We start from the raw sequence: 25,942 nt of genomic DNA, 5'->3' as shown, positions 1-25,942 counted from the left end.
TGCCAGAAACAAGGAAATTTTCAAAATTGCCACCAGATATTTTTAACCATTTTTAGTGAAGGATTCCATATTGGATCAGATCCTACTTCCCTTAATAGCTAAGCTAAATGAATGGGTCAGAAAAACAAGAATGGTTAGAGAGCAACAGAGGGGTAGCCCTGCTACTGTTTACAGATGTATTGCTATCCACAAAAACTGGATGTATGTAGAGACAGGAAACAAGACAAAACAAGCCCATTTCTGAGTAGAAAATACTAACCATAGAATTCTGTGAGGACGGTCTTTGTTGGTAATGGGTAATATTTTTATAAATGATCAAAAGAGAGACGCACAGTTAATTTTCAAGTATCCAGATGACACTGTTCCCCTGGGTAGTGAAAAATGATTATGAAGCTGTGTAAGTGGGCAAGAAGGCGACCAATGAGGCTGGAGGTGGACAATCATAGAGATATTGCATTTTGTGGGGAAATCTCAGCTCTTCCTAGAGAACAAGGGGAATCTGTGCGATCCATTCTGACTGGTGGGGATGGGTCACTGTAAAGACACTACAGGACACCCTGGGCTTGTGTGCTGCCATCACCCCTAAAAGGCCAATACACCACCAAAATTACGAGACAATTCAACACTACCTTGCACAAGCAAAAACTTGTCTGTTCCCAGAATAGCTTGTGCAGCTCTGGTGGTTGAATTTCAGAAGATATATGACAGCTGCAAACAGTCCAGACAAGGGTAGCTAAAATGATCAGGGCATGGAAACAACTCTATATGAGAAAGGCTAAAAGAATTAAGACCACTCTGTCTGGAAAGACAAAGCCTCAGACCCAGAGGTAGCACAATCAGGGTTTATGAAATGACAGAAAGTAGAACTAGTCAAAAACAAACATCTGTACCAAATCACAGACAATTAGGATGAGGCAGTTGTTCTCCCCAGGGGGAGCCCAATGTGAATTACATTTAGGAGAAATAAAATCAGGAAGTATTTTATACAACAGGTAGTAATTCTAGAGTCCATTATCCACAGGAAGTTAAAAAGGTCAAACATAAATAAGTTCAAGAGAATTTAGTTATATTCTTAGATGATAGCTCCATAATAAATATGAAATGTAATGGAAGGAGATGTCTAATCTTTTGAGCTGTTGACAGGGAGACAAAGCTTTGGCATGGAGCATCTCTGGGCTGTGTTATTTGGTATATTTAGCTTTCTTAAACCTAGGGACCCAGGAGCAGATCCCTAAGATGGGAAACAAAGGAGATACAGGTTCTCTGGTCCTTTTGGGCCCTAGGGCTAGGGCTATTCATTTTTCTCAATGAATAGTCAGGTCAGAAAAGCAAGTTGAGGCAAAGTCTCAACTGCAGTGATGTGGCTGGGAGGAGATGGAGGTGCCCACTGCAGGGGCACCAGGCCTGTGCTGAGCATGTTCTGTTTGTGAGGAACACTTGTTTCCTAGGGAACTTGGTTATGCACAAGGACCACTTGGAGGTTTGAGGACATTTGTGATCCCCTCTAGGACAGGCCTCCCACCAATCCATAAACCTATGCATATCAGAGGGAAAGAAAGCAAGAGGAAAGGGAGACCGAGATTGAGACTGATGACAAGTATGCCCACCTGGGTATTTTGTGTGGGTATCTGGAGAACCAGGGCCAGTGTGTTGTGGTCAAAGTTCTCATCCAGGGCCAGCAAAGCGCCATGCACACCACTCTCATGGAGGTTTCCTGCATAGTCTCGGAGCCCAATAGATTGGACCCAATGAACTACCTGGTCATTGGTCCAGACCAGCACATCTGGAGGGTGGGGGCAGAAAAGCAGCAGAGACAGGTGTGGCCAAAGCCTCTCCAGGGACAGAAATGGAGGTCCCTGGACCCAGAGCTCCAGTCTACCCTGTTTGTCTTGGCTCCTACCCACTCCCACCCCCCTTAACTTTCCACATCTTCTTTCTGTCCTCCCTGGGACCTGAGCTCTTGGAGAACCAGCCCATACTACTCCATTCTTGCCAGCCTGCAGGTTCAGGCCAATAGGCTTTCTCCCCAGACCTCCTGTATCAGGGATCCCCTGTCCCTAGGCAGGAATGGCCCTTTTCTTAGTCTTTCTACATTCAAGGTCTCTCCTAAGACTTGCCTTTCTTTCTGGTCAAACCCCACCCACAGCACCAAGTTCTCTGAGCACTGTCTCACACCCTTGCATTTGTCTGGTTGGTGGCCCTGTCTTGTGTGTGGGGCGGGGGCTGCTTCTTCTCCAACAGGTGGCAGCATCCTCTGGGCGGAGCCTGTGTCTCCCTGCAGGCTCTGCCTTCCCTCTCAGATTTGGATCTCTGCTGTGGCGTGGGACACCTCTCCTGTCTTCCCTCAGCCGGAGGCAGGTCTGTGCGGCAGGCCCTCGTCCCCCCAGGCTGCTTCCACAACCCTCAGAGGAGGCTCCATCGAGCCTGATAGGCTTACCCTTGATCTCATGCTGGCTCTCCTCCCGCCGCTTCTCCAGCTCCTTCCGGTCATAATTCAGCCTCTTCAGGCACATGATGCCATACTGAAGACTGGTTCTGCAGGCACACAGCCCCCCTGAGCCAGAGCCTCAGTGGGGTTGCATTTCAACCTCATCTGCCCCATATCCAGCACCAGTCACAGCACATCAAGACCTACATCCTCCAGTACAAAGAGCGTCCCAGCCTGCTCCTTCTCCACCTTCCCCAGGGCTTAGATATGACCCATTCAAGGGTTACTACCCTACCCATCTTCCCTCTAAGCCAGGGTGTGGGCTTGACTGATGAAGGAAACTTCTTTGAATGATAGCAACATGTCCTTCCCTCTCCAGGGTCTGAAATGACAAAGACCCGTACAGATACTCTTTTGTGTGCCCATTTCATTGAGTCCCTAAAATGGCCTATGGTATGACCTGCCCCTATACTGACAGCTCCGCTGTTCCTCAGACACGGCAGGCATGCTTGGGCTCTGTGCCTTGGGGCCTCTGCAGTGGCTGCTCCTTCCGACTGTGACATCCCTCCCCCTTAGACTGCTACATGGCTCATCCTCCTGTCTCCTTTAAGTTTTTGCTCAAATGTATTTCAAGTTGAGTAGTTACCTTGTCCACCTGATTTAAAACTGCAACATCACCAGCATCACCCCCAGCCCATACTCCCAATCCACCTTACTCTGGTCTAATTTTTTTCCTACCACCTTTTATCTATTAACATTCTGTATATTTATAATTCCTTGCTATGTCTCCCAGTTACAATGTAACTGGAAGCTTTGTTTTGTTCACTGATGTATCTTAAATCCCTAGAATGGTGCTTGACACAGTCCATAAATGTAAACATCATAAATCCTAAATGGATTACATGAAATAATTCACATAAACTATTAAAGTACTTTAAACTGTACCAGGTACATAGTATGTACTCAGTAAAAAATGACTAAGCCAGGCCAAAACCCAAGGACTGCAGAAGGGACCCCACAGGCTATCAGTCCAAGTTCTGACCTAATGCAAGAGTCACCTCTTTGACAACCTTTTGAGTATTATGAACACCTGTGCCTGAACACTTCTGGTGACAGGGAACTCCCTACCTCTCAATGCAGCTCTTTCCACCTTGAGCAGCTTTCCTTGTAGTGTGCTTTAAACTTGAACACTACTGTGCCATTCAGCCTCTCTGGATTTTATCATCTATAAAGTGGAGGAATAGAATAGAAGGTCTCTCCCAACTCCAGCTGCTTTTGACTACCATTGAGGTCATTGCTTTGTGAGATTAAATCATGCTGGATTGCTCCCTACTTTTCTTACCTCAGTTCTACCCAGGTAGCCCATCTGCCTAGAAAAGAATCCCATATAGCTCAGAGACACCATTTCTAGGAACTGTTTTCTGGCTCACGACCTTTAAGCCTTTTGGTCCCTGGAAGGAGGGCAGATGCACACATACCTCCTAACTGGAAATGCCTCTAACTGCGATCCTACTATAATTTCAGTTCAGTTCCTATGACTTTCAAAAAGCTGTTGTATGGTATAGCAGAAATATAAAGCCCTTAATGTCAGATCAGTCTGGGTCTGAATGCCAGCTGTGCCACTCTCCAGCTGAGTGGCACTCGGCATATGTGAAACGGGGGTAGTGCCTCTCCTGCAGAATCACCATGAGCATTAAAGGTGATCCTGTATGACAGGGTTTAGTCCAGCCCCTGAAAAATAAGAGGCACTCAGTAATGGTGCCACTCTTAGGAGGACATTGCTGATTATTGTGTGTGTGTGTTCTCATATCAAAATCAGAGATGCTCATGGAAACCTGCTCAATAGAATACTATGGTCTAAGGAAAAGAGCTCTCAGTGAGGTGTCAAGAAAGAATGTTGGCCCCATTCTGCAGCCACTTGACTTGAGACCTGGTGACACTCAGTCTCTATTGGACTTGTTTTCTCCATCTGTGAAAGATGTTTTTAAATATCCCCTCCTCATCGTTAAAAAATTATAACTTAAAAAACATTTTTTAAAGATGAGAATATGCTCATGAAATACTGAGTGGAATGAAAGCAGTTATAGACATAACTGAGGTAATAGGAATGCAGAAATGCTTCATTAACACTGAAGTACTGACGACTTGGGGCTGCAGATGTGTATAGTCTGAGTCTCTCTCCTGGGACCTGGGCAAAGGGTCAGAGGAAGACTTCTATAATGCTGGGCAGGGCTGGGCTGCCAGATCCTGAAGCAGCCGAGGCACATCTCAGCTTGGTGGGCAGTGGCCCTTCTCTCCCCAGCCCCATCAATCACTCAGCAAGGACAGGTGCAGCTAGGTCTGGCAGCCTCCCAGACTGACAGAGACAAAAGAGTGCCTTTCAGCCCTAGCGGTGAGGGGGGAGGGCAGACACAGCTAACGGTTCCGGCACAGGAGGTTCTCCGGCATGGTGGTAAGAGAACTGGGTTTGTGTCAGGAAACTTGCATTCTGATAGTATCCTTGAGTGACCTTGGGCTGCTGCTCCTTCCTATCCCTCAGTTTCCTCACCCATAAAAATATAGAGGCTAACTAATCTATTCCAAATATAATTTGCTCTTTATGAGTTGGAGAGACCAAGGGACACCTGCAGATTCCAAATAGAACCTTGAAAAGCCACACACTCTCAGTTGTAACCTTTGACACATTAACCACTCAAGGCAAAAGAGCTGGCTCAGATAGTTGGTATGATGTGACGCTGAATGTTAAAAAGGACTTTCTAAAACCTATAAACTCCTGGAACTATTACCACCCACTTTACTCTCCCACCCAAACGCCAGCTGGGGTCAAGCACATATTTCAAATGAGTGAAGCAGGCTGGAGGGGGTAGGAGGACCTGGGGAATACCTATGTTTTAGGAGGGCTGCCTCCCTAGCTCCAGCTGGTTGTTTCCATGATCCTGTTTTTCAAGAGAAGCCAGACATCCAGAATTCTGTGTAATATTTCCTAGTGTTGAAATGTTGGCAACTAAAGTCATAATTTTAAAAATACAATGTAGGCCAAACAAAATACATTAGTGAGCCAAATTCTACCCTCAGGCTACCAGTTGGTGACCTCCACTGCAGACACTTTTGCACAGAAGATCTGTCAACAAAGAGAAGAACACTGGATGACTTTCTGTACAAAAAGGATGTATGTTTAAAGCTGAGAGGCTCAGATCTAGGATGTTAGCAGAGCAAGAATCCAGATAGAACTTTCCTCTGATCTTGTAAGGAATCAGGTACCTAAAATAGATGCTGGGTTCAGTATGAGTCTTCTCCGGATACATGTAGGGAATTCAGCAAGCCCCGTGACAAGAAATAAAATTCATATCTATGAGGACATTTTTCCAAGTGAAGCTAAAAAGAAATGACTGTGTCTTAAGAGTTGGAGGTGAGAGGATTGAGAGGGTAACAGGCAGGAAGGCCAGGGGTCTCCAAATGGAGGAAATAGGTTGCCAGTGTCAGACATTTTTCTCTCTCTTAAGCGGCAGGAGGAAACAAACTAGCGATTTTTTTCCTTCTCTGCTGCTGCTGCTGCTAAGTTGCTTCAGTCGTGTCCGACTCTGTGCAACCCCATAGATGGCAGCCCACCAGGCTCCCCCGTTCCTGGGATTCTCCAGGCAAGAACACTGGAGTGGGTTGCCATTTCCTTCTCCAGTGCATGAAAGTGGGAAGTGAAAGTGAAGACTCTCAGTCATGTCCGACTCTTCAGGACCCCATAGACTGCAGCCCACCAGGCTCCTCCATCCATGGGATTTTCCAGGCAAAAGTACTGGAGTGGGGTGCCATCGCCTTCTCCATACAAATTTAAAAGGAGGTTTCTCTTAAAATACTGTGTTGCCATCATGACACCTGGTTTCACCTGAAGTTAACTATTCTCAAACCTTGAGTTAACCAATGCATTTTTCTTATGGAAATATTTGTCTTAAACTATGTTAATGTACTATGCATTTACCCCAGATTCTGTCTTCAAGTCGGTTCCGCCTAATGGCTCAGAACGGACTTGACAAACCAGTATGTTATACTCAGACATTGTTCCCCTAATCTATGTAAATGAAACTATTTGTATGGCAATCTGCCCTTCTATAAGATTCAAGTCAATCGTTTTATGGCCCGGGATGAATCATCTGGTGCCAAGATTATCCCAAAATGCATCTTATGGATGAGGGGCCTGGTGCCATTCTGAGTTTTAAGACATTCCTTTCTTTCATTAACAGACTGCTAGTGACTATATAACATCCAGCTGAAGACTAACAGGGGGGCACTCTTTTTGCCCCCTTCTGATGCCTATGTCAGAAGCTTTCTCTATCTCCGTTATACTTTAATAAAACTTTATTACACAAAAGCTCTGAGCGATCAAGCCTCGTCTCTGGCCCTGGATTGAATTCTTCTCCTCTGGAGGCCAAGAATCCCAGCGTCTTTTCATTCAGCAACAACCTTTCAGGACTAAACCCTCAAATTGCAGTGGAGACAAAGATTTGACTTTCCCTAAATGGAGATCTGTCACTATCCCAAACTGGTAAAGAAAAAGCACCTCTATTCCTGGAGACAGACCCCCAGAACTGGGGCAGACCTGTGCTGGGAGGCGGCCGTGGGCTCCAGCCTGGCTCACCGGTGGGAGCTGTCCACCATCTTCAGGTGGACCCGCAGGTCCTTCTTGGTGAGGTGATCCAGCATGCGAGCGTCCACGAGGCACTCCATGAAGTAGCTGCGGTACTGGGGGAGCCCCAGGCTGGGGAGCCACTGGTTCCCAATCCACTCGTGGTTCATATCCCCATAGACCAGGGTCTGAGGAACAAGATGGAGGAGGATGGGGGCAAAGGCAGTGTCAGCAGGTTGCAGCTAGCATATTGTTGAAGAGAGAAATCTTACTCCAACATCCATGGCAATTCAATAAAATCGCAGCTTACTTTCACTGAGAGGCTGGGGAACAATGTCTGAGTATAACATAGTGGTTTGTCAAGTGGGAGGTGGGGATTTTTAATGAAATGTTTTAAATCCTGGAATGATGTATTTCTACTCACTTATCAATTATCTACAGTAATGAAAAGAAGCATCTATCTAGGCAGCAGATAATAGGAACTCCTTCCCATCAACTTGAAAGGCATTTGTGGTGCTGTAAGGCAGACTTGCCTTCCTGATTTCCAGTCAGCCACAAGCCTGCTGAGTCCAAGGGTCAGGCTGCTTTATAGAGGACCTGCAGAGTGGCTAAGAAAGCCAGTCTTTCTTGGGAAACTGTCTTCATATGGTCCACAAGGGATTGTGTTTGACTAAAGATGTAAAAAAAAAATGAAGTAAGGTGACCTGTGCCTGAATAGCCAGTGCTCTTCTCTAAGGCTTGGTGGTCTCTCCAGAAATCCTCTAGGTCCTTTGTATGCTGTCTCCCCACCCCCAACACAGCATGTGCACCACCCCCTACCCAGTCTGGTTCTGAGAGGCCTGCTCCAGTTAATCACTGCCTCCTATCTTGCAGGCAGGGACATCTCTGACCATCTATCCTTAAAAAGAATTTTAATGGCAACCCTCCATCACTCTCTTTCTTTACCTAATCTGATTTTTTAGAACTGAATATTTTATCTTATCTTTTAAAAAATAGTTCATACATATAAAATATATGCAGCGTATGTTCATTGTGAAGCATAAAGATGAAGTTAACATCTCTGGATGTCATCCACTGTGGCCTCCATCCCTGTGTCTTCCCCAGCTTGTGCCCTGCTCCCTCGAGAGGAAAAACCTCTCCTGAGTTTTCTATCATTCCCCTTCTTGAGAAAATGTTTTATTGGTTCTTATGGTCACTGATGCGTACTTCTTTAAATAATATAATTACATTTGCTTGGTTGAGAGTTTTAATAGAAAATCTTTTGGGACTTATAGCTTTCACGTTACATTATATGTGCGAGTCATTTATTTCCTCTGCTGAATAGTATTTTACTATGACAATATACTGTACCTGATCAGTCCAGTCTACTACTGCTGCTGTTGCCCAGTAAGTATAAACAGTGCTGCTCTGTGCTTCATTTTAATTCATGGCACTTATATCTATCTGCCATACTGTCCATTTATTTGTTTACTGTCTATCTCTCCACTAGAATATAAACCTCAGGAGGGCTAAGATTGCTTACTTCTGTAGAGCAAGGCCTAATACCTAGTAGCTGCTCAATAAATCCTTGTTAAGTGAATGAATGAAAGCCCTTTGCTAAGCTCGCCAGGGGTACCCCCGAGAGGGTCAGGAAGAGGAAGAGGATTCATACAAATGATCTCAATACTCCTGGGAAGAGTGTCAAACTGAGGGGAAGAGGCAGGCATGCTGGGGGCACAGCCATCCAAGGGTCCTCACCTGCCACAGTAAAAACCAGAGGTAATGAAAGGGGACTGAGGAAGGAATGAGGCAGGGCTTCAGCAGAGGAGAAACCTGTGCCCAGGGCTCTTCGTGTGAAGAGGGACCTAAAAGACCAGGGCTCAGAGTCCTCCAGGAGCAAACCTGCTGGGAGAACACCACCCCAAACTGCTGCGAGTTGGTTCTGAACAAGGGGACAGGGTCTTACCTGAGCCCAGCTGCCCTCCTCACTGTCCTGGGAACAAGTGCAGCATGTCAGGGGGAAAGAGGCAAAATCAAGAAACCTGGCAGCCTCCACCCAAGGCCCCATCAGGAGGAAAGAGCAGACACCCCAGCAGCGGGATGGGTGACTAGGGAAAGCTTGCTGGGATGGTTTCAGCACAGAAGGTGGTGCACATGCCTGGGTTTGCAGTGAACGGGGATCAAATGTGTGTGTGGCAGAATCACAGGCAGCCAAGTTCCCAGGTCCTCATCACCCTCCCTATTCCTTCCCCAAGGATCCAGCGCAAGGGCAAAGACTGGCTTCATGTCTGTAGCTGGGCAAGATGTTCCCAAGCCCTCCTCTTCTCTGCAGTACATTAGGAGCCTAGCGTGAGCCTGTGAGCCCCCTGGGATGCACCCCCACCCCCACGAACTGTTTCCATTCTCACTTCTCTCCCACCAACTCACCACTCTGAGAGCAGAACTCCATCAAACAGCAGGGATCCCAAGCTTATACTGTATCAGCTGCAACCCCCTTTGCCTTCCTATAACCTTCCCCTCATCCTCATGCAAGTCATCAGTCCTAACCCCAGACCCAGGACCCAGGGCCTGACTCACTGTTTTAGTGGACGTTGCCAGAGTTTCCATCTCTTCGTGGGTGACCCAGACATTCCCAGAAGACTGCAGGCAGAGAAGAAACCTAGCTGGTCCTGTGTTGGGGTGCCTAGGCTCCCTATCAGGCTGAGAGCCTCCAGGACAAGGACAGAGCTGCCTTCCCCAAGTCCCATCACAGGCCCAGCCCAGAATTCTGCAGTCTAGCTCTGAGCAGCTCTCTTTTATTACCGTGTCTGCACTGCTTAGCACGGTGTCTGGCACACAGAAATACTCAGCAAATTTTTCTGAATGAATATGAATAAATGGCGTGAATCTGGTATACGGACTAACCCAATCACAGAGATGGACTACAGTGAAAGATTTCCTCTGGGCCTCTATGGACAGGTTTACATTCTTCTGGAGAGGTTGGAGGGCCAGAATTTACAAATGCCCTATTTCCTCTGCTTCCCACAAAGGCCCTGTTTGCAAACTCTGCCCAAAGATCTAGAATTCCTGGCAGAGGGAGAACTGGGGAGATGGAGCTCATGGGCAGTATGTGGGAGGCAGGGAATTATACCTGCTGAGATCCTGCTGAATCAGTGCTACCACCTCTTGGAGGCCAGGTGGAACCCTCTGTGGGGACAGGAAGGGACAGGACTCAATGCTATCCTCTTCCCAATGACTCATGGGAAACTTTGCAGACACTATTCTGGGGCTTCTGAAAATATTCTAGGTGAGGGAGAGGCCACTCACAGTCCTGGAGGTGGGCGGGGCAGAGGGGCTGGTCAGCGACACCATCTCCTGGATGGCCAGCCGGAGCTTGAGCCGGTGCAGGGCATTGCTGATGCCAATTTCTCGCTGGATCTCTGTGTCCGATAGGGCTGACATGATGGCACCACTCTTGACGTTAGCCCGGCAGGCTGCCACGTACCAAGCAGGCATCCCCACCCAGAGCTGCAGATACGAGGCACAGAGGGTAAATTCAGACCCTTCCCCAAGATCTGGGTTTCACTCAATACTGAGAGGCAATGGTCAGGCCTCATCCATGGTCCCAGAATAGCAAATGCAGAGCAGAGGAATTTAGACATGTGGAAATGACCATCACCAAATGCTTTTTCTCATTTAACAGGAAACTCTGAGGCCTGGGAAGGTGAAGGGATTTTACCAACACAGCGTGGGTGATCAGCTCCTGGGGATAGCTATAGGAAAAGTGAAACCACCTGTGAAAGTCTTATGGCTCAATGATGATTAATTCCCAGACTTAGCCACCTGAGAGACATCAGAATATAACATCCATTATGTCCTCCAAAGTAACAGGTGTGTATGTTTGGGAAAGGGGGGTGTTGGCTAAGTGCTAGATATGGCACTGTGCACTTCGCAGGGGAGAAACATGCGGGGAAAATTTTAGAAATGCCACCCCTGTGCCTAAGGAGTCCTTATCCTTTCTCACTCATCCTTCCCACCAGACCCGAGTAGACTTGGACTCCCTTTGCCCAGGTTTACCTCTAGCCAGGAGACCACAGTAGGGCCGTCCCACTGGGCAAAGGGCATTCCTTTTCTCCGGGCATCTTCAAGCAGCTGGTGTCTTTCAGGAAGAACAACAACAGATTTACTAGTCCTTTTTTCTTTGTCAACCATGCTTACTCTCAGGGACCATGGGCTCTGCCAAGATGTGGGCTCCCACTACCCCAGCTCCTCACCACAGGACTGCGACCTTTGCTCTATGCCTGAAACAGTGTAACACGAAGCCATGGGGAGCAACACCTCTCCATTCCCAGAGGTGAGGGCTTTCAGTTTGTTTGCACAGACATTTTTGTCTGCTCTGTCAGAGATCCCAGGTGCTGGGTCATAGCACACTTGTCTCCTTCTCCCAAAGCGCCCTTGTCTCCTTCTTGCTCAGGTCATCCTCAGAACAATCTCCCAGCCCCCACTTAGACCAGGCCAACTCAGTTCAGAAAGGGCCTTGCTGGGCTCTGACTGCCTGAGCTCAGCCCCATGGCAGTCCTGGGGCACGACAGTGAGTGAAGGGCTGGACCCCACCTTGGCAGAGCCTAGCCTGTGGTTCTTACTTCTTCTTCAGCCTTCGGTCCTTTTCTGCCTGGGTTCCCAGCTTGCCAGGCACCATGGGCTCCTGCAGACCGAGCTCAGAGTCTGTTAGTAGTACAACTAGAATGGAAGAGACAGCGTATCAGCTAGGTCCTCTGCTTCTCCTCCCAAGGCCTGGGTCAGGACTGGAGAGCAGACCAGCAGGACGCGCCTCAGCACAGGAGAGCCTGCAGGCCTGAGGGGACCACCCATTCTTCCTGGAGCCTCCACACAACATCCCTACAACCCGGCGGTCCCACAGTGGCATCAAGTGGGTCACCCCCAAGCCCAAAGAGCCTTCCCCTGGGGGCCCCAGCTCTGTAAATGTTTTCCAGCCAGATGGCTAGAAGTTGTTCCACCCTAACAGCAGCAGAATCCTAGCAGAACTTGTCCCTCCTCCAGACCAAGCTGTGAAGGAAACTTGGAAAGCCAGACTGGGCTTTGGGCTCAGCCAGGATTAGCGTGGCCTGGGCTGGTGTGGGGAAACAGGCATGCTCAGAGATGTGTGTCTGGGCCCCTTTCTCAGGGCCACTCACTTGCACAAATCACAAAATGGAACATGCATGGCTCTGTCATCTTAAGGATCTCCTGAACTGATGCCAGAGTTCATGGCAGGGGCAGCATTGTAGAATTCATTTAAGTCCCAGTCACTCCTCACAAGTATACAGGGGGCAGAGGGTAATCCAGAAATCAATCTGCAATGCTGTTTTAGGTTTAGGTGCCAACATGGTGTGGGGAACATAGGAAATCATAAGGCTCCAACACAAGATGCCTCTTGCACTGCCAGACCTCCTCAGCCCTGGCCCCTCCCGTCTGTGGCTGGCTCCACAACATATTTTGCAAGGCCTCTGTGAGCTCACCCCAGCCTAGGATCTAAACCCACCTCTTCCATTTCTCCCACACCCTTCCCTATGCACCAAACTCTCATACCCACCCCGTCCCCCTTTCACACACAAATGCTTCTTCTTGGCTAATTCCCACTTAGCCTTCAAGCTTCTGCCCTGGTGTTGCCCAGCAGAGAAAGTCACTCCTGTCATTCCCAATGCTCCATAACTGACCTCTGAGTTCCAGAAGCACCCAGAGCATCTTGCTATTTTAATATTGTTTTGGAATCATCTCTTTTTCTTTTTCATTAGAAACTGAACTCCTTGAAGGAATGACTACTGCTCTGATACCTATTACGAAGCCTTGCTTTACTACAGTACTTAATAAATGTCTGTTGAGCCAATAACTGGATAGATGAGGGCAACGAAAGGAGGAAGGGAGGGAAAGGAAGAAAGGAAAGAAGGAACAGGGGAAGGACAGGAAGACAGCTCACATTTACGGTGTGCCTACCACATGCCAAGCACACACTGGAACTTTATATTATCATAGAGCTGTTAATAATGCTACCCTTGCCCAAGTACTTACTTGACTACAGTGTCTACCAAGTTATGATTAGGCATTAGGATATTTTGAGTCTTGGAGGCAAGGTATACTAGGAATTAACAAGTGACTCTCCTAGGAGAAAAAAACATCCAAAAAATTTCTCCTGAAGTCCTGAGCACAGTACACTAGAAAACCTCCAAACGGGAAGAAACCTCAGAGGTCCAACCTCACACTTGATACAGGAAGCCCTTCTACAGCATACCAAATAAACAGCCATTCATCTGATGCCTGACACTTCTCACGGCAGGAACTACCACCTCATGAAGCAGCCCTTCCAGCTGTGAAACAGCTCTGACAGAAAAGTGCTTCTCTGGAGCGGAATCTCGGTGTCTGTGGCTTCTGCCCCCTGGTCCCTGGCAGACAAGGCTGGATCCAAGGACACCCTCCTGCTTCTCCCCTACTCACACCCATTTACTAGGGTTAGACAGAGACCATGGCCTGTGGGTCCATCCCGGCTCGGCTGGATCAGCCTGCCTTTCTCCTTCTTCCCAAACAGGCGGCCGATGGATGATTTGATGCCCTTGCGCTTGGCACCCTTGTGCAAGGAGTCCTGGCTGCTGTTGCTGCTGCTGGGGTTGCTCCCTGGATCCTCCAAAGCACTACAGGATGACAGCCAGGACGGGGTGGGATGAAAAGAAATATACTTAAATTACAGCATGAGAGATGGGAACTAGACTTCAGGAAGAACTTACAGTAAATGTCAGGATTGAAAGGGTAAGGGGGGTATGATCAGAGCACGGGACCAAGAGAGACACGGAAATGTCCTTCTCTCATGGTGTTTCAAAGAGAAGTGAGATGTTCAGACACCTGGGACAGGTAAGGTTCAGCCTGTTCAGAGGCAGAGAGAGGGACGAGGTAAACTTGGGGATGGAGAGGCTTGAGATGGGGTCTGCTCCATTTACCTCTTGCCTTCTTCCTGGCTCAGGGCAGGGAGGCCAAGCTTTTCTAGCTGCAGTGTCCTGGGTGAGGAAGGAGGAGAAGTCTCACATTTTATGGTGGCTTTATCCTCTCGGTTCTCTTCCCAAGACACTGGTGACTGAACAGACAGTGGAGCCGTCAGGGGGTAGAGGGAGAGAGCGGGGGCTTGCTGACCCAGCCCAGATAGGCGGAGGGGCGTAGAGAGCGGCAGAGGGGAGGCCCTGCCGGGGCTTCTCAGAGTTCAGACTCAGACTCCAGGGCCCACGGGGGGAGAAATTGAAAGGGAAAGGCGGGGGAAAATTAACCTGTTAGTACCTGGGTCATCAGGCAGCACTCACCAGCAGCTTCCTCCTATGCTTTCTTAAGTCACTGGGCTGGAAGAGAGAGTGGAGGGTGAGCTTGGACTCACCTTTTGGATGCTTGAACGTCTACCCTAAGGGGAACCCAGTGGTCTTAGGATGAGAAGATAGGACTCAGCACCTTATACAGACCTGAAGAGAATATCACAGCAAAACAAACCAACAAAAAACTGGCTTGAAAAAAAATAAATCAGGGCTTCCTCTGAAAGAGAGAAAGACGTGTGGGGGCTGGGTGAGTTTCTTAAGCATTATCCAAGGGGACAGGGCAAGAAAGTGACCACGTAGCTCTTTCCAAACCCAGAACGATGTGCTGGTAACCTGGCGTGCCAAGGTTTATACACATCATAAGAAGAAAATGCTGTGACCCAACTGAGAGTGAGCCCTGCAGTCAATTCCCCTCGGTCAACCCTGAAGCAGAGCCTAGTGATGACAAGGTTGTTCATCAACTGCCCCAAGTCTCTCACCAAGGTCATGACCCCCATCCGATCCAGGTCCTGGGCAGCACTGCGGGAGGTAAGCTTAGGTGTGGCACGGCCGCTGAGTGGAGGGGATGCGCTGGCCAGGGACAGGGCGGTCAGAGAGGTGGGGATGGAACCGCGTTTGTGCAGCTGGGTCAGGTCTAGGGCCTCCATGCTGCCACTAGTCACTCGCGTTTCCAGCTCCTCAGCACGGAGCTCTGTGGACTCCTTCTCTTCCTGGATCATCCTGGGAGGTAGGCAAAATCGGGCCTCACTGTTAGCCCAGAGAGGACTGGCAGGAGGCACGTGTGGGCACTGCCTGAGTCACCACCCAGTGACCCAGGGTACAAGGTGATGCTCAGGTGTATCCCAGTGTTCGGGGGCATTGCAGGGACATACAAGGCCTTGTGGGCACAGCTGGTTCTATCCCACTACAACTTAGCAATTTTCTGTCTAGTTAACTGGCCTAATGTAACAAAACTCCCTAGTTTAACAAAAGCAGTTGCTAGGAAAGGAGGCAAGTCAGTCAGTGGAATATAAACCTTCCCGGAAGTTAGAATGCTTGACCTACCACCATCTACAGGGCCTCAGTTTCCCAATATACCCAATGTCAGGAGTGGTCTAAGTCAGTAGTTCTCAAACACAGAACCTTTAATTGATGCTGATCCCTGATGGAATGTTCCCTGTTCCACAGAAAAATTAGAGTAGTAGTGATAATGTTATGTGTATGGGGGAGGCACTCAGAGAGAAATGTGTGTATGCACACTCACACACACACACACACACACACAAATGTAACGACGTCAACTATCCTTTAGAAGTAGGACCTATCTTTATTCTCAGAGCATATCTTTCCAACTTCAGGGATATTAAAATATTCTTTCTTTGATAGAATGGTTATGATAGGAGACGGTAATTTCTTTACTGTTTCATTTTGCAGAATGTAAGTTGGCAGTACTATGTTAGTACCCTTCTCTGTGTGTGTGTGTGTCTGTGTAGTATTTTCTTTTTAGCTTGTCTGTGAAATTCAAAAGTGTGGGAACCACTGAACCAGATGACCCCTACAGCCCTGTAAAGCACTAACGTTCTTTGCTTTGGACTTTCCTTTTCCATTTGTCACAAACGTTAATAAACTCTCTATAAAAATGGAGTAAAGTGTGGATTTTGATAACATTCCCTGCCAGTGGTTTCTGTCTGATGCTTCATGAAGGATGGAAGGCATGACACAGTGCACGGAGTTTAGAAAATTTTGAATCCTGGCTCTGCCACTTACTGCACTGCTTTGGGCAAATCATTTAATCTATCTTATTTGTTTCCTTGTCTGTAAAATGGAAATAATGCTGTCTCCTCCAGTGACTGTGATAAGACTGACAAAAGCTCTCACCCTGAGTTGGCCTCAGTATGTGGGAACTACACAAAAGTGATTGTGTTTAGCTGTAGGAGGTCAGGAACACAGCCTCCGAAGACCTGGGAGGAAAAATGAAGCCTGAGAAGTCAATCTGAAGTCCTGCCCCTCTCCATCAGCGTTGTGCCAGAACCTTGCCTGATCCCCACACAGGGTCCCTAGACGATGGCACTCAAGGTGCAGCTGTAAGAGACAAGCAAACACATATAGAATCTCTCCTGCAGTGTTCAAACACAAAGAGCCTCTGTCCTTCAAGGAACCTCCCAGGCCCTCCACCCCTGCCCTAACCTGATCTCCTCGTTGATAGCATCCAGCTGCTCCTGCAGCATCATGGCCAGGGTCTGGGCATCTGAGTGACTGCTGGGGGAGACAACGTCCATGGAGCCCACCAGACCCCCTGGTTCATCCTCATCCACATCAGAGATCTCACGGTCACTGTCAAAGGCAGGGGTGGCTGTCGGGACCAGCAGCGCAGGCAGTGGAGATGGCTCCCAGTCCTTAGCAGGGAAGGATAGAGAGGTGGGTGAGACACACGCGATGGCTGAGGAGCAGGACCCTCCCCACCTACAGCAGCAGCACTGACATTTCCTGGGAGGTTGTTAGAAACGCTAAATCTCAGGTACCATCCCAGACCAGTAATTCAGAATCTGCCTTCTAACAAAATTCCTGGATAACTTACTTGTATGTTAAAGTCTAAGAAACACTACCCAAACTCAAGGAGGCAGAGAGCAGAATAGTTAGGAAAAGATTCCAGAAACTGCTGTGCTTTGAATGCTGGCTCCACCAAGTCCCAGCTATGAAAGAGCTGTTTAACCTCTCTGTGCCTTAGTTTCTTCATCTGTAAAGTGGGAACAGTAACAGTATCTACCTCATAGTTAGCTCTGAGGATTAAATTAGGAAATGCATGTAAGGCACTTAGCACAGTGTCTGGCACCAAGTAAGTACTATGTAAAGTCTATCCATTTCTATGCACACAAAAGGTAAAGTGAACAAGAGAAAACCAAGCAGGCCTAACTGTCTTGTGTCTCATAGACTTTTAGCACATTACAGAACCCTCTGGTCAACCGTCAGAGGAGGCAGCTTCTCAGAAATTGTCCTACAAACCTCTTTGGTAGACAAAGGCCTAGAAGTGCAAAGAGCACAGAACTGGGCTGGGAGAGTGAGATCGGGGAAGAAAAGGGAAGAGCCCATCTCTAACCCTATCTTCTGTGTCCCAAACCCCCCAGGGCTCTTTTCTCACTCCTGCAGCCTTTAGATTGAGCTCCTGGGCAGCTGCTGTGTTGTTATAAACAGAAGGAGGACAAGGAGACAGGGGAGAGAGAAAAAGAGATGATTTCAGACGTCAACTCCCCGCCTTAGGGGTTCCCCTAAGGGCGGAGATGAATCCTTCCCCATCAGATAGGAGTTCCCTCCTTCTCTACCTCTATCTTCTAGCGCCCTAGAGCATGTAGGGAACCTGCGTTCAAGACAGAGCATGGTTAACAATTATGAGCCTAGGAAGGAATCAGACTTCCCCAAAAGACTGCAGTCCTTTTCTGCCCCTAATCTTTCCTGTTTCCTCTCAGTTTCCTAGGCAGACCCCACAGAAACTACATGCTTCTCAGGAAACTGCAGGAGCCATCCCAAGGGTCAGTTAACCTGTTATCCCGCCCTCACCTCCCCCATAAACCACAGCTTTTGTTTCAGAGAGCTTGCCAATTCCATCTTGGCCCTACTTCCCCCACCCCCACCACTAAAACACCCAGGCACACGTGCACAGGCTTCAGCGGGGCCTCAGGGACTGGCTGGCCACCCACCAGCCCCTACCTCTTGCCCATCAGGAGGTCAAGGCGAAACACAGCTGTTGTAGCTGATGACGGCCTTAACCCCGAGGCTGCAGCTGTCACTGACATGGGGGAGGGTAGGGGGAGGATGTGCCCCGCACACCAGCTGTCTGTGAAACCAGAGCCAGACACGTGGCTGAACTGACCCCAGATTCCCCTGGGGAGACCCATCCACACTCACCCCTCCACCCCCTTACCTCGGCAGGCGGTTCCCGCCGTGCTGAGTGACAACGGCGCAGACCTTGAGATGCGTGGGCAGTGGTGCTCAGGGAGAACCGCACATCCGCTGCACTGCTCGGGTACGCCCTGGAGTGGTGGATGGAGGAGAAAAGGTGAGCCCTGAGGTCTGACAGCCCCAGCTCACACCCACTGGCCCCAAAGAGTTAAGGGCTCTTCAGCTTGGAGAAGAGAAGGACATGACTTTTGTAAATGATTTAAAGGTTTCCATGTAAGCAAGAGATTAGGTTTATTCTCTGGTGCTTCAGGAATGAGAATGATCCAGGTGAGTAAGTTCTAGGCAGGTAGCTTTTCATTTAATACAAGAAGAACCTTCAAACAGTACACAAGGTATCTGGAGGGAGAGGGGAGTTCCTGCTTATCCTCACTGCCACTTTTCTCCGCAACTCAGTTCCAGCTCTATGATGGGGTCAGTACTTCTATAGTCAAAGCCAAGAATCCTCAGTCACTAAGGAAAGCAATGCCACATAGCTCGGTGTGCTCAGGGCTGTCTTTTTGATTGGGGTAGGGGGTTGGTCTCTTCTTAGCATTCTACAGGAACGGAGGAGTAGGAGGAATTCCAACTACAATTTCCTGTCTCTATTCTCTGCTTCTCTCCATATGTGCTCTGTAGCTCAGTCGTGTCCAACTCTTTGTGACTCCATGGACTGTAGCCTACCAGGCTCCACTGTCCATAGAATTTTCCAGGCAAGAACATTGGATTGGGTTGCCATTTCTTTCTCCAGGGGATCTTCTAGACCCAGGAATTGAACTTGCATCTCCTGCATTGGCAGGCTGATTCTTTACCCACTGTGCCACCTGGGAAGATGCTTCCCTCCACACTCCTATACAATAATACCTAATAAACTTGAAATTGGTACCCAAGTGTCTACCACTCTAGAAACCTACAGACTTCTCTTCAACATCTCTTTTCCTAATTTATGTCCTATGCTACCTCTCTGCACATATACATACACACATTTACTTTTATCTCTCTTCAAAAAAACTGATCCCTATTCCCCTGATACAACAAGAGCATGACTATAGGGAACCTAATGAGTTCTGATCTAAGACATTTTGGTTTGTACAGAATATATCCAGAAGCCATGAACCTTGAGTAGCATCATCCACTTCAGTCTCCTCAATCATCACCCTGCCTCTCTGGGCAGAGAATTGAGTGCAGGCTTGATGTCTGAGTTCAATACCAAATGCTTCAGAAAATATGAAGAAAAACCCAGAAGTTCTCTAAAACATGGGCCTAATTCTAGCATTATGTTCAGAGCCCTAAGTAAGTTATCTCAAAAGAACTAGAGTGAACCAGATACTCCCCATGAGCAGGCCCTGTGGGACACAGGTGGGCATGTAATTCAGTAGACCCCTCTCAACAACATGCCCTCTGTCAAGGAAGCAGGAATCATGCCCTGTGTTTCATGACAGTGGGGAAGGATCATGCTGTGGTCTATTGGCTCTCAGCATCCTTCAGAGGACAGGTGCTCCCTTTTAAACTGCCCGAGTAAGCTGGATGACTTTACCAAGTTTTCTAAACCTCAGTGTTCCACCCTGAATAGGAGGAGGGCCCTGAGGTCCTGAGCATTCTTTTGTTGGGAGGAAGTCTCCTCCCCCAGGGTCCATCCAGGGCCATCCAGGACCCCGTCCCAGCGTGCCTGCCTCCTGAGCATACCTGGAGTGGATGCCATCCACAAATGGTCCTCCTCGACCCTTCAGTTGGTCCACCTCTTGGCGCAGTTTCTCAATCTCTTCAGACAGGCGGCCCTGTGCCAGGCAGACCCATAGTAGGGACAGCAGCAAGGGTAGGGAAGAAAGGGGATAAAAGGACAAGAGAACAGCAGAGTTGGGGAGAAGCAGAAGAATGCACTGCAAAGTCCAAACCCAGGGGCCCAAGGCCAAGACCACAGATGACACCAGAAGAGAAGAGGTCCAGCTGGAAAGTGAGTAGAAGAGTTGGCAGGGCAGGGCCAGAAGAGGGCTCTGTCTGGAAGGACTCGAGCAGAACAGGTCTGCTGAGCCCTCCCTGCCGACAAAGGCATGGCACATAAGGCCGGGTAGCAGAGGGGCCCGCACGAACTCCCAGGCCTCACAGACATTGCCAGGGCACACACAGTGGCAATCCTCCCCAGATCTCCAGAAAGCAAGAGCTTCACCAGGTTCGTGTGCTTGCATGCCCAGTTGCTTCAGTCATGTCCAACTCTTTGCAGCCTAGCAGGCTCCTCTGTCCATAGGGTTCTCCAGAGAAGAATCCTGGAGTGGGATGCCCTCCTCCAGGGGATCTTCACCCAGGGACTGAACCCGTCTCTTATGTCCCCTGCATTGGCAGGTGGGTTCTTTACCACGAGCGCCACCTGGGAAGCCCCACCAAATCATTTTGTCAAGTCCTTCACTGGGCCCTGTCTCTCTGCTACCCACTCTCTGCCCTAAGCTTATGGCTCAGTTTCTTCTTTATAGGTGGGTGGTGATACATCCACTGTGACAGGCTTTAGTGAGGATTAGTGGGGTAACATGTGAACACGGACTAACAAACTGGCTAGCACAGTGCTGGGTTTGAGAGCAGCTACGTGAAACACAGGTGTGTTCTTTCCACATAGCAAGCTCAGCCCTCCCAGGCTGGCAGGGCTGGCCAGCAACTGGGTACCTTGTGATGGTGCTGCTCTTCAATCTGCCGCTGGGAGGTCTCCAGCTCTTGGATCAACGTGTTCTGGGGGAGATCAGCTGTGAGCCAAGAAGCCTCCCTCTCCCTGCCCTGACTCCAACTCCAGCTCTGGCCACGCCGTCCCCTCCCAGGACCATCTGCGCTCGGCGTGCTCTCCAGTTCAGCCGCTCCTTGCCCACCTGACCCCCGAACCACCACCCCCCATCCCCTAGCTGCTCTTTCCCTTCTCTCCGGTCCACAGCCCACTGCTGCAGCCCCATCCCACCTGCTCGCGGGGCTCTCCCCACACCTTTGCCCTCCCCACCCCCCCCATTTCCACCAGCTCTGTTCCTCCCAGTAACCTGACCACCAACAGTGGTCTGCAGCACCTTCTCCTCCAGGGCCACCATGCGCTCCCTGAGGTGGAGCTGCAGGCGCTCCTTCGCCTCGATAAGCAGCCGGTCCACCGTGTCTGACAGGCGCTTGTTGTGGGCTTCATTCATCCTCTCCCGCTGGCGCACCTGCAAATGCAGCCTGCCTCACAGCAGGTCCCCACGGCCCTCCCTCCACAGCCCCAGCCTCACAGCAGGCCCCCGTGGCCCTCCCTCCACAGCCCCACGGCCCTCCCTCTACAACCCCAGCCTCACTGGTCCCCTGGGCCCTCCCTCTACAACCGCAGGGAAGCACCGTTCCTACTGTGGTTCTGCGCCCACCTGGCCACTTCCATCCTCTGGGGCCCCTCTCTCCAGTGCTCCTGCCCACGCCCCCAGCTCCTCCATGTGTCTGTCTCTGTCCTAGTTAGGTCCTTGTCCAGCTCCCAGTGTCCTCCTTTCCCTGTTCACAGACCATCCTGCGGTACCACCCTGGGGCAGAGAGGGGCGCCAAAGAGTCCTGTCTGGTGTTCTCACCCGCGCCAGCTCTTGGTTCTTCTCCTCCAGCTGTCCCTCCAGCTGTCGGAGGTGCTCCTCAGTGTTGCCATGTCGCTCTTCAGCCTGGAGGTAGGAATGGGTCGGTGTAGCTTGTAGATCATCCTTCCTCCTGCTCAGACCTTGCATTCCATGCTCCCCGGTGCCACAGGAGTCTTTGGGAATTAGGGCCTCAGGGAAAAGTGAAGCCAAGCTCTCCACCTACCATAGCGGAGCATTGTGTCCCCACCACTGCCATTCTTCCCATGTACGCCAACCCCTGCCGGATTCGCCCATCCACACCTCCTCCTTCCTGCTCAGGGCTAACCTTGTACTATCTCAGAGCTGGCAGCTCAAGAGACTGTAAATTCTCATGCCTCCAGAAAGAATGCCACTTGAAAGTATGAGCTACCATAAATCTCTGTGCCTCTAGATAGGAGCACAGACTCCAGCCAGAGTTCAAATCCTGGCTCCCTCCCGTCCCAGCTGTGTGATGTTGGGCAAGTTACTGAACCTCTATGAGCCTTTGTCTCCTCCACTGTGATAACAGTATCTATGCCTTTTGCAAGGACCAAAGGTCATAATCCATGGTAAACACTTAGGACTCAATGAGCACTCAACAAATAACTAGCCACGGTGATTACTTTTGCTGTTAAACCAGCCCTGGTAGAGTGGTCTCCCCTTCTGTTCATGCATCGTCAAAGATGGGGACCTCACTGTCCCTTTTGACAAGGTATTCAATATTATTACACATCTTCTAGTCAGGAAATCCCTTCTAAAAGTCCTTCTACAATGACTTCCTGAACACATTAATCACTTTGGTCTAGCCCTTGTGGTCAGTTTTTGGAGTGATGAAACCTGACTGCTCAGCATCGCACACACAATATCTTCTGCTGGACTTTAAACTCTGTTCTTCATTCCTAGGGGATATTTCCTGAAAAGCTTAGAGATCACCAAGTTCAACCCCATCATTATAGAGATGATGACTTCATCACAGAGATAATGACAGAGACACCCAATTATGGAGGGAGTGACTTTTCCCAGGTCACAGAGCCAGTCAGTGGCAGAAGTAAATCTGGTCCTGCGTGTATGAGGCACAGCCAGGCTGGAGGCTCCATCTGCAGAGCTCCCAAGCTGCCACACTGGCACAATGGCCAGCCTCTCACCTCCAGAGGTCTAGGGTCTGATGCTTACTAAATATTGGTTTCCTTCTCTTCACTGCTTGAGGGGGTAGCTATGGTGATCCCACATGGGGCACCCCTGAAAAGTCTTTCCCACTGTAAACACTCCTAAATTCTCCTGATTAAGCCACCACATGTCCATGCATTTACACAGCTCTTCCAGACCTAGGATGTTTTTAGCCATACACCTCCATAAAGTTAATTATCCTTTGGGTAAAATTATATTCCCTTTCATTTGTGCAAAAGTTGCAGCCTTCAAACAGCCAGAGGTGGTCCCAAGATCTAGAATGCTTCAATCTGACAAAAAATGAAATGCTTAGCCTAAACTCCCAGCCCCTTCAGAGATGTATAAACTCTGATCATATCTCCTCTCAAATTTCACTTTTCCAGAAATCAAAGTCCTATTTTTTTCCACTTCAGATTCCCCCAAAAGGAAGTATTACTATTAATCACAATGGTATAAATAATAATAAAAATACTTTGCATTGACACAGTTTCTTCTACTTCTTAAAGTACTCTTACATTCACCCTCATGAGGCTCACATCCCTGTGGAGTGATAAGGGCAGGGGTTACTCTTCCATCTGACAGAGACAAGAAAGTGTGCTTCTTGGAGCCATGCAATGAGCAGCAGCTTCCTGGCCCCAGCTGATCATACCTCCCACTGTCTCCACCCACTGCCTGGCTCCAGGAGAGCTCAAGCAGCAGCAGTCAGAGGCAGATTCCCAGGCCGGTGTCCACTTGCCTTAGTGAGGGCCGCAACTCTTTGGGCCAGCTCAGCCTCCACCTCTGGCAGCGTCTCGGCTTTGCGCATCGTCTGCTGAAGTTTCTGCTCGGCTACCTCCAGTAGCTCCTGCAGATATCGGGCTTTCTCCTCACACTAGCAGAGTGAGGGGTGGGAAGGAGAGTCAAGAAGGAGCACTGAAGTGTCCCCTACCCTTAGCTTCAAGAGAGAGCAGGTGACAGGCCAGGGATCATCTTCATTCCAGGATACCCAAAGACACCTGACTTCCCTCTCCCAAGGTGGCCTGCTGTACTTCAGTGGCTCTTGGGCCACCAAGGGGAGGGTCAAGCATGATCATCAGGACCTCCAGGTTCGAGTACAATGCCCCCAAACCCCAAATGCAGGAGTTACCTGGCGATGCAAGGATTCCCTATTGGCCAGCTCGTTCTCCAGTTTGTCATTGAGGTCATGGATTGATGTAGCCTCACGCTGAGCAGCCAGGTAGCGCTTCTCCAGGGTGGTGATCCGCTCCTCCATGTCCTCCTTCTGGGCTAGAGCCTGAGCAGGAGAGGACAGGGTGCCGGAGAAGGGCATCAGCTTCTTCCTGCCCCCACTCTGTCTGTGCCTACGCACTAGAATGGCTGTGTCTCCGCCACACTCCCCTACCAGTTTCTGACTCTGACCCATCCCTTCCACCACTCCTCCCCACACCGGACCCCCTGAGCATTCAGTCTTACACTCCTCAGCCCTCACTTGGCCCTCCCTCAATACCCAGGACATCCAACAGCTGCCTTCCTAAGTGCCAAAGGCCCGCACCCAGAAAGACAGTGTCAGGCCCAGGCCCCTGCTCACTTCCCGGAGGTCCCTCTGGTGTTTGCTGCTCAGTTCCTCAGACTTGATGAGGTCCCGGCGGGCTGTGCCCAGGTCCTCCTCCAGTTCAGCCACAGTTGCTGTCAGGGTGACCAGTCGCTCCCGGGCCTGGCTCAACTCAAAGTTCTGCTTCTCCAGAAGTTCCTGTAGCTCCTCAACCTGGCCTGCGTCCTCCTCCAGAGACATGGAGCTCTCAGTTAGCTGTCAGGCACCCCCTCCCTGCCCTGCCCCGGGGAGAGGGGCAGAAGGACAGCACATCCAGAGCAGGCCACAGCTCTGCCCCAGCTCCAGAGCACATGTCCCAGGAACACCCTTCGTCCTCTGAGCTCTAGGACCTCACGCCAAACAACAATCAAACACCCTCACTCTCCTGTGTCTCTCTTGAAAAGCAATCATTTCTAGTTTTACCTGCTATTTCAGTCTCTTGTAACCTAGAGAGGGCCATGACTAGGGGAACAGAGGCTCAGAAAGAGAAGTGATCTCTTAGATAGATGGCTCCTAACAATTCAGTTACATGCTTACCAGTGTACATACTGGGCACTACAAGAAAAACCTGCAGATTTCTTTGCAGATGGGGTAAGGGGAAGAAGGAAAGAGAGATGATAACCTTGGAGAAAGCTCCAAATTTAATTCAAGCAGTCGCTCTACTGCATGAAAGCTGGGCAGGGCCCACACCCCATCTGGGGTAAGACGTGCCCCCTCTGTGCAGCTCCCCGTGACCCACCTTCCACAGGCCTTTTGGTCCCAGCTCCACAGTCCCCTCCTCTTCGGCCACTCCATCCCGAACCCCTGACCCCTGCTGTAGGGAAGACACCTTCAGGGAGTCAAAGAGAAGAGAACCTTCTAGACCTTCCAAATCCCCCACCTCCCAGAGAGAGATGCCTCATGTTAGCTAACAATCTCCAGCTAAGACAGGAGGGAAAAGTCTGATGAGGACCAGAGTTGGGAACAGGTGTAACCCAGCCATGGCTTCCACATGAAAAGAGGGAAAGTAGCTTACCTGCTGGTGGGCACACGCCAGCTGTTCCTCCAAAGTGGTCACTCTCTCGAGGGCTGCCCGGAGCCGCTCTCGCACCTGCCCAAGGAAAGGGGAGATGGAGAAAGAAACAGGGACCCTCTGGACTTGAGCTGGAGAAGCCTGGGCTTGGTCTATCATCACTGAGCATGAGGCAAAGAGAAAGACCTACCAAAAGGCAAATTTCTGAGAGGGCACCTAATAGAAGGACCTGGAAATTGGACTAACGGTAGGAGTAAGCCAGTTAGGAAGCTAGAAGGCAGTTTTCCCTAAACAGAGGATACACAAATCTCAGAGAAGGGATGCATGGAGGCTCCAGGGAAGAGACTGGG

General features: G+C 49.7%; 1 protein-coding gene across 18 annotated transcripts in view; it reads right to left on the bottom strand.

Moving 5' to 3' along the window:
* PPFIA4 (PTPRF interacting protein alpha 4) overlaps nt 1–25,942 on the bottom strand; it is a 52,492-nt gene that overhangs the window by 7,247 nt on the left and 19,303 nt on the right. For 10 of the 18 annotated variants that reach the window (XM_061381864.1, XM_061381866.1, XM_061381852.1 and 7 more), the window contains 23 exons: nt 25,596–25,670; nt 25,320–25,409; nt 24,578–24,769; nt 24,137–24,283; nt 23,747–23,881; nt 21,826–21,909; nt 21,307–21,438; nt 20,921–20,983; nt 19,952–20,043; nt 18,252–18,360; nt 16,520–16,728; nt 14,833–15,073; nt 14,348–14,383; nt 13,994–14,127; nt 13,524–13,690; nt 11,648–11,744; nt 11,082–11,163; nt 10,332–10,532; nt 9,603–9,665; nt 8,992–9,018; nt 7,059–7,234; nt 2,438–2,535; nt 1,608–1,783 (listed from right to left, as the gene is read on the bottom strand). In XM_061381864.1, coding sequence (XP_061237848.1) covers nt 1,608–1,783; nt 2,438–2,535; nt 7,059–7,234; nt 8,992–9,018; nt 9,603–9,665; nt 10,332–10,532; nt 11,082–11,163; nt 11,648–11,744; nt 13,524–13,690; nt 13,994–14,127; nt 14,348–14,383; nt 14,833–15,073; nt 16,520–16,728; nt 18,252–18,360; nt 19,952–20,043; nt 20,921–20,983; nt 21,307–21,438; nt 21,826–21,909; nt 23,747–23,881; nt 24,137–24,283; nt 24,578–24,769; nt 25,320–25,409; nt 25,596–25,670 — 2,826 coding nt within the window. Of the gene's footprint in view, nt 1–1,607; nt 1,784–2,437; nt 2,536–6,980; nt 8,784–8,991; nt 9,019–9,602; nt 9,666–10,331; nt 10,533–11,081; nt 11,164–11,647; nt 11,745–13,523; nt 13,691–13,993; nt 14,128–14,347; nt 14,384–14,832; nt 15,074–16,519; nt 16,729–18,251; nt 18,361–19,951; nt 20,044–20,920; nt 20,984–21,306; nt 21,439–21,825; nt 21,910–23,746; nt 23,882–24,136; nt 24,284–24,577; nt 24,770–25,319; nt 25,410–25,595; nt 25,671–25,942 lie in introns of those variants that run through there. The other 8 variants (XM_061381859.1, XM_061381855.1, XM_061381860.1 and 5 more) reach the window with 6 other exon arrangements.

This window comes from Bos javanicus, chromosome 16 (genome assembly GCF_032452875.1).
Source record: "Bos javanicus breed banteng chromosome 16, ARS-OSU_banteng_1.0, whole genome shotgun sequence".
Classification (NCBI taxonomy): Eukaryota; Metazoa; Chordata; class Mammalia; order Artiodactyla; family Bovidae; genus Bos; species Bos javanicus.
This window is presented reverse-complemented; position numbering and strand designations above follow the sequence as displayed.